Below are 6,393 nucleotides of genomic sequence, written 5' to 3'. Positions count from 1 at the left end.
ACAGTAAAATCTGCCCAACACAAGAAGCTCTCAGCCCACATCTGTTGGCTCAGCTGTTGGACAGGACAAGTTAAAAAAAAGAAAAAAAAACAAAAAAAAACAGGATGGTAGTCCTGTGTTGTCCAGGTCACATGGTCCTGAGTCCAAACGTTCATGGGGGTGTCCCTGTGTCGGTGGAGTCACCCTACGACCCCCCCATCCTGAAGATCGGTGTTTCTGCCCCCACCCCATAACCCGTTGGGGACTCTGACCCTCACGGCGCTCCGTATGAAACCAGGTGTCTGCTGATGCAAACGGACGCGCTGTACCGGACGTCACATGGCCATCAGCTGAGCGCGAGCTGCAGTCTGCTGCACACCTACCGCATGGTGGTCTTCCTCGTCACCTTCCTCCTCACCCTCAGCAGCATCATAGTGAGTTTCCTGATGTCATGTGACCACATCTCAGCTGTTCAGTCAGGTGACCTGCAGGGGTAACCTCTCTGCTGCTCCAGGTGCTCGTCGCTAAAGCACGCCACTTCCACGTCCGGGCCATGGCGTCCAACGGCATCGTGGGCCCGGAGCAGCGCGCGGCCCTGCGGGTCCTGGACCAGCGGGTGGTGCTGTACCCGCTGGTGTTCGTCCTCTGCTGGGGTTCAGGTGAGTCTGTCCAGCCGTCTCCTCGGGAGCGCCAGCGGCGGTCACTGAGCTGTTGTTTGCTCCTCAGCGGTGGCGCTGGCCTTCCTGCGTGTGGCCAAGCCCTCCACGGGTCACGGCAGGGCGGCGGCTGGCCTCTACATCACTCAGGTGAGTCTGTGGCGGAAACGCCTACCTGTGGTGGGGGGGGATCCCATACTGAGCTCAGATCTATCCCCCCTCCCCCCTGCAGGCCCTCACCTCCGCCTCTCAGGGTTTCCTCAACTGTCTGGTCTACGGCTGGACGTCGGTGCACCTGCGGCGGGTGGGTCTGACGGCGCTGACCCGGGACGCCAACCCTCAGACGCCTCTGCTGCAGTCTCAGAAGACCAGGAGCTACAAGGGTCTGAGGGCCTTCTGCTGAGGGGGCGGAGCCTTTCACTTTCAGCTGAGAGGACCGCAGTCGGGGGGGGGGTTCCACGGAGAGGAAGAGCTTCACAGAAACAGGATTTGAAAAAGTCTGGGTGGTGGGGGGGGGGTCCACCTGTGAGGAGGAGCAGCAGAAACCTGCAGTCAGAATGCAGGGAAAAACGTGGTCCTGCACAGGCACGTGGCAGCCAGCAGCAGGAAGTCAAGACTGGACACTATCAAAATAAAACCGCTTTGCAGTGATAGGGAGACCGGGTCAGAACCGGGTCTGGATGAAAGTAAAACGGGAGTTTGTATTTCCAGAATGAGGACGACGTTTTTCTGCCATCATGAACTAATGTGCATTTGTCTAAAAAACGAATTTAATCTGCCCCTCCAGACTCCCCCTGAGTGTTTGTTGAACCCAAATCTTGTTCTTTTCCTTCATTTTAGGTGCTTTATGTCTTTGATCATATTTGGATTGTATTTGTTTAAATGTCTGTGAAAAATGTGAGAGTTTTGTTAAAATAGAGTTCAAGTGAACAAAATGAATGAATGAATGAAACTGAACACGGACGGGCTTAATGCCGCTTCAGGAACATCTCTTCAAAATAAAAGCCCACACGTTTTGAACTGATGGAATCAGCTCTTTGACCCCCCCATCGGGCGCCCTGATGTGAGATGAAAACAACACTGTTTCTGTTTGCTTGTTCTCTTTATTTGACTCGGAGTCTCTGAAGCTGAAGCGTTTGAGCGGCAGCAGAAAGCGTCTCCATGGAAACCAGCTGCAGAAATTAGGGCTGGGTATCTATTATAATTTCCAGAAACAATTCGATTCTCAAGAGCAGTTCACATCCTGTAAACGTATCAGTGAAATACTGAGATTGTTAATATCATCCAGAGTTACATGGATTCTCTAAAGGAGAAGTTCTAACTAAAATGTTCAGATCATTAACATTTAAACATTGTTCTGATTCTCCTGGAGGACGTTTCAGTTTGGACACTAGGTGGAGATCATGCTATAGCATTACACCTTAATCCAGAAGAAGAAAAAATGAGGAAAAAACTATGTTTTGGACCACAAATTGTTACTTTAAAAACATTTCCTTAAAAGAGTTTGGATAATTCATATAAAGAAGTTCATTTAGTTAGAATGTATGTTTACGACGGCCGAGCGTTAGCATTAGCCATCCTATGGTAAATCCCATTAAACGTTAGCATCAAGCTAGCAGACTTTAGATTTAAATCGATTTATATTTTTATGGATCGATCATTGCTCTATTAAGCTTCGACCGATTCAGATCGACTAATCGATTTTATCAACCCAGCCACAGCAGACCTGTAGAGTCAGGAAGCAGCACAGAGGTCGCCCAGCCTCCAGCAGGAGAAGCTGAAACATTGGATCTCAGATGATCTGGACTGAGCTGGAGATGCACCTCCTGGATGGAGGAGATCAGTTCCTTCTCCTGTTGGAGGATCGGCCCCCCAGATTCATCATCCTGCGAGACGCGTGGTGGCAGTTGTCCCTGAGCAGATTGTATTTGGTGCCTCCGGCCCGCACGAGGTCCGACACTGTCTTGGAGCCGTCAAAGTTCTTGGTCTGGATCACCTGTGGACCCGAACAGAACCACTCACAGTTTTCACAGACAGATGCAGCTTAGAAACATTTTCACTATGATAAGATATTTAAAAAATGAACTTAATTTTCTGAATCCAACCATCTGATTGGCTGAAGTTTCCTGGTTTTGGACCAAATCTGATTTGAATCCAGAACTCAAAGAATTCAATAAACACTGAAATAAATCAAAGGATGGAGTTTTCTACGACGACTATCTGTGTTTTAATTGAAGAAGGAACTTTTTGAAATTTATTAAGTTTGATATTAAGAGAGAATTCAGCAAAGAGTCAGACAAAGATCTGCTCCTCTAGACCTGAACACTCCTAACCTGCAGGACCCCTTACCTTCCATTTGTCGCTCATGTGTCCAGCTCTTGTCACCACCGTCTCTGAGGCGTCTCCGTATCTGCGGCCTTTATGGACGAGCCACTGAGAGCCGTCTTCCAGCGTCACTCTGCAGAGATGTTGATTGATAAGACAGAAAACGTTTGTCTTCATTTACAGTAGCTCCTTCAGCAGATGGAACATGAAGAAGCAGCTCGGAGGAATCGTTCATGAAACCTGAACTGACCGAACTCCGGTGTGACTGAATCCTCCTGATCCAGATCCAGAGGACCCAAATGGTCTCTTCACTCTCTCTGCTGTCATCACCGGACTGTTGTAGAGATCTGTCAGAGAATGACCGTGGAGGTCTGCTTGGAAGTTCTTTCTCCCACCTGTAGAGACAAAAAAAAAAAAAGAAATGAAACTCCTGAAATCTCAGAGCCAGAGAGAAAGCCCGACTGCAGAAAGTGTTAGCGTGTCTGCGCGATCAAAGCGTCTGCACGACCAGAGGGTCTGCAGGACCAGAGCGTCTGCAGGACCAGAGGGTCTGCAGGACTAGAGCGTCTGCAGGACTAGAGCGTCTGCAGGACCAGAGCGTCTGCAGGACTAGAGCGTCTGCAGGACTAGAGCATCTGCAGGACTAGAGCGTCTGCAGGACTAGAGCGTCTGCAGGACCAGAGCGTCTGCAGGACTAGAGCGTCTGCAGGACTAGAGCGTCTGCAGGACCGGAGCTTCTGCAGGACCAGAGCGTCTGCAGGACTAGAGCATCTGCAGGATCAGAGCGTCTGCAGGGTCAGAACGTCTGCAGAGTCGAGCGTCTGCAGGGTGCGTCATGAACATGAAGACACCAACAGAAAATCTGGACGGTGTCGTCTATTCTTCCAGAACAGCTGAAGGTTCTGGTGCTAAGCTCATCATGGAGGACCGTGAGAACGCTCCAGCAGCCGCCGGCCAAAGGAGAGTCAGCGGGATTTTTCAGAGCCAAGACCAAACCCACAACCGGCTTTGGCTTTGGTTCAGCGTCTTCTGCCAGACCTGCTGGATCAGCCAGGACATGTCTGAGTTCTGAGGAGACCTGAACCAGGAGGAGACTCCTCACATCTGCTGTTTGAGGAACCATCTGAAGATCCACAGAACCGGTTCCAGCAGCCGCACAGATGAAGCAGACGAGTCTCCACACGCTGGATTCATCTAGTGAATGTGAGCGGGTGAGCTCTGATGATGTTACGGAAACATCCGGATCTGACTCCGATCCACAGAAGAAAAGCTTTTTCTGCAGATCACAGGTTCACTGAGCTGCTCACCTGAAACCACCTGCACCAAATCCACTCTGCAGTGAAGCACGGAGGTGGGAGGCTCATTTCATCCGCTGTGGTTGGAAGCTGAATCTGAGCTTTTTTTTTCTTTTGTTTAGTTGGTAAAACAGCTGATTCACAGAAAGAGGCGGAGCAGAAACTGAAGGGTTGCAGTAATATGGGGGTTATTATGGGATGTCATGTCACCTCAGTCAAATGTCCTTTCAGTTTAAGAGGATTAATCAAGTTTCTGAGGCAGAAATCAGTTGTGTGAAACTGAAACTATTTTTACTTTTGTAAAACCTTCAAAAACACGAATGAAGGATTCAACCGCAGTCTTTGTGTTTTTGAGCCTCTAAACAGAAACCTGTGAAACTTTAAAGGAAACTTCAGGCAAAAGTCAGCAAACCATCAGGGGGGTCATGAAACGGCAGGAAATCAGCCGTTATTTCTCCTTTTTAGTCAACGTGAGAAACTCCTCTGACAGCAGAAAAACTGGCTCACCTGAGGAGGAGGAGGCGTCCACCAAAACCAGCAGCACAGCCAGGTAGGACACACACGGGAGGGTCAGGGGGGGCGCCATGGTGGACTGCTGTCCTGCTGCTGAAACTGCTGTTTTATACGTCTGAGGCAGTTGGAGCCCTCCCACATCCACCATGGAGGAACCTCCCACTCACTCTGTGATGTCATCTCCAGAATGTTCCGTCCCGATGGAGGAGGGAACGGTTCAGCCCCCCCCGGCATCAGACCAGCAGGTGGTGCTTCACCTTCATGGCTCCTGGAGCTCTCCTGCTCCATCTGGACTGGAGGTTCTGACCGGAGGAGCCACAAAGTCTTCAGTCAGCCTTTAGAAAAATAAGATACTGATTAATATGAAAGTTTTTCTACTAGCATGGTACATTCAAATAAAATATTGTATTTTTGGCATGAATAAAACATAAACATGAAGAGAAAATAGCTCTTTTTAAAAATATGAAATAGTTTATAACTTTTAACAGACAAGCTACCGTAGTTAAGATCCTCCTTGAATGATTCATATCGTTCTTCAATGATTGTGAATAAAGTTCAAGTTCATTTTTTATAACTTTACTTCTTATTTTTTTCCTTTACATTTAATTAAAAAAAAAACATTTTAATGTAACTGGGCTGCACGGTGGTGCAGTGGTTAGCGCTCTTGCCTCACAGCGAGAAGGCCCCGGTTCGACTCCCGGCTGGGACCTTTCTGTGTGGAGTTTGCATGTTCTCCCCGTGCATGCGTGGGTTTTCACCGGGGACTCCGGCTTCCTCCCACCATCCAAAAACATGCTTCATAGGTTAATTGGTGACTCTAAATTGCCCCTAGGTGTGAATGTCAGAGTGTATGTGAGTGTGATTGAGGCCCTGCGACAGACTGGCGACCTGTCCAGGATGAACCCCGCCTTCGCCCATCAGTGGCCGGGATGGGCTCCGGCACCCCGCGACCCCGACAGGGACGAAGTGGTCAGGAAAATGGATGGATTTTAATGTAACCAAAGAACCACAACGGAGGGGTCAAAGAGCCACAATAGAGGAGTCAAAGAGCCACAATGGAGGGGTCAAAGAGCCACAATAGAGGGGTCAAAGAGCCACATTGGAGGGGTCAAAGAGCCACAATAGAGGAGTCAAAGAGCCAAAGTGAAGGGGTCAAAGAGCCACAATAGAGGGGTCAAAGAGCCACAATAGAAGGGTCAAAGAGCCACAGGTGGCTCCGGAGCCGCAGGTTGCAGACCCCTGGTCTAAACCTTCAGCGTCTCAGAGGGAAATCAACAACCAGAATCTTGGTAGGACATCCATCTGATTTCTGAAAGATCATTTAGACCTGAACACATCTGAGATTAAATCTGTGAAACCCTCCAGAAACCAGATGATGTTCTAATGTTCGACTAAAGGCCTCAAAAACTTTGAAAACCCAACAACCAAAGAACTAGGAATTATTGAGGAAACGATGGAGAAAAGCTGAGAAGGTTTTCTTTTGTTTTCTTCCTTTAGCCGGAAACTAGGACTGACCTTTCAAAATAAAATGTCAACAGCTGTTTTAGACCACAGACGGACAATCTTCCACTCACCGTCACTGTTTCGGTGGTTGTCAACGAGCTCATTTCATGTCTTCTTTTACC

The 6,393-nt window shown here is 48.8% G+C and overlaps 2 protein-coding genes across 6 annotated transcripts in view; one reads left to right on the top strand and one right to left on the bottom strand.

The window, feature by feature from the left end:
- Window positions 1–1,570, top strand: part of tmem116 (transmembrane protein 116) — a 9,542-nt gene extending 7,972 nt beyond the window's left edge. For both annotated transcript variants that reach the window (XM_024258631.2, XM_036215981.1), the window contains 4 exons: window positions 278–413; window positions 494–638; window positions 706–785; window positions 868–1,570. In XM_024258631.2, coding sequence (XP_024114399.1) covers window positions 278–413; window positions 494–638; window positions 706–785; window positions 868–1,038 — 532 coding nt within the window. In that variant the 3' untranslated portion in view covers window positions 1,039–1,570. The remainder of the gene's footprint in view (window positions 1–277; window positions 414–493; window positions 639–705; window positions 786–867) is intronic.
- A 60-nt stretch (window positions 1,571–1,630) lies between these two features.
- LOC112136742 lies at window positions 1,631–6,393 on the bottom strand. 4 transcript variants are annotated; one of them, XR_004949338.1, is made up of 7 exons: window positions 6,343–6,393; window positions 4,936–5,103; window positions 4,763–4,861; window positions 3,211–3,355; window positions 2,985–3,093; window positions 2,362–2,631; window positions 1,631–1,807 (listed from the first exon to the last, which is right to left on the bottom strand). XR_004949338.1 is itself a non-coding variant. In XM_036215986.1 (7 exons), the coding sequence occupies exons 2-6, from the start codon at window positions 5,054–5,056 to the stop codon at window positions 2,476–2,478; spliced, it is 630 nt and encodes a 209-aa protein (XP_036071879.1). In that variant the 5' UTR covers window positions 5,057–5,103; window positions 6,343–6,393; the 3' UTR covers window positions 1,631–1,807; window positions 2,459–2,475. The 4 variants fall into 4 exon arrangements, 3 of the variants coding, with proteins under 3 accessions (XP_036071879.1, XP_036071878.1, XP_036071880.1); XM_036215986.1 differs by having other exon boundaries at window positions 2,459–2,631; XM_036215985.1 differs by lacking the exon at window positions 1,631–1,807 and having other exon boundaries at window positions 2,022–2,631.

Source organism: Oryzias melastigma, linkage group LG16 (assembly GCF_002922805.2).
Source record: "Oryzias melastigma strain HK-1 linkage group LG16, ASM292280v2, whole genome shotgun sequence".
NCBI lineage: Eukaryota > Metazoa > Chordata > Actinopteri > Beloniformes > Adrianichthyidae > Oryzias > Oryzias melastigma.
Note: the sequence above shows the minus strand (reverse complement) of the source record. Positions and strands in the feature narration are given on the sequence as shown.

What these genes read in the sequence shown, in the direction of transcription:
- LOC112136742 (XM_036215986.1), bottom strand. Translation starts at nt 5,056, where the DNA reads ATGGAGCAGGAGAGCTCCAGGAGCCATGAAGGTGAAGCACCACCTGCT. An exon ending in TCTGGAGATGACATCACAGA is followed by an intron (nt 4,862 to 4,935) that starts GTGAGTGGGAGG and finishes CAGCAGTTTCAG; the next exon opens with CAGCAGGACAGCAGTCCACC. An exon ending in TTCAGTCACACCGGAGTTCG is followed by an intron (nt 3,094 to 3,210) that starts GTCAGTTCAGGT and finishes ACATCTCTGCAG; the next exon opens with AGTGACGCTGGAAGACGGCT.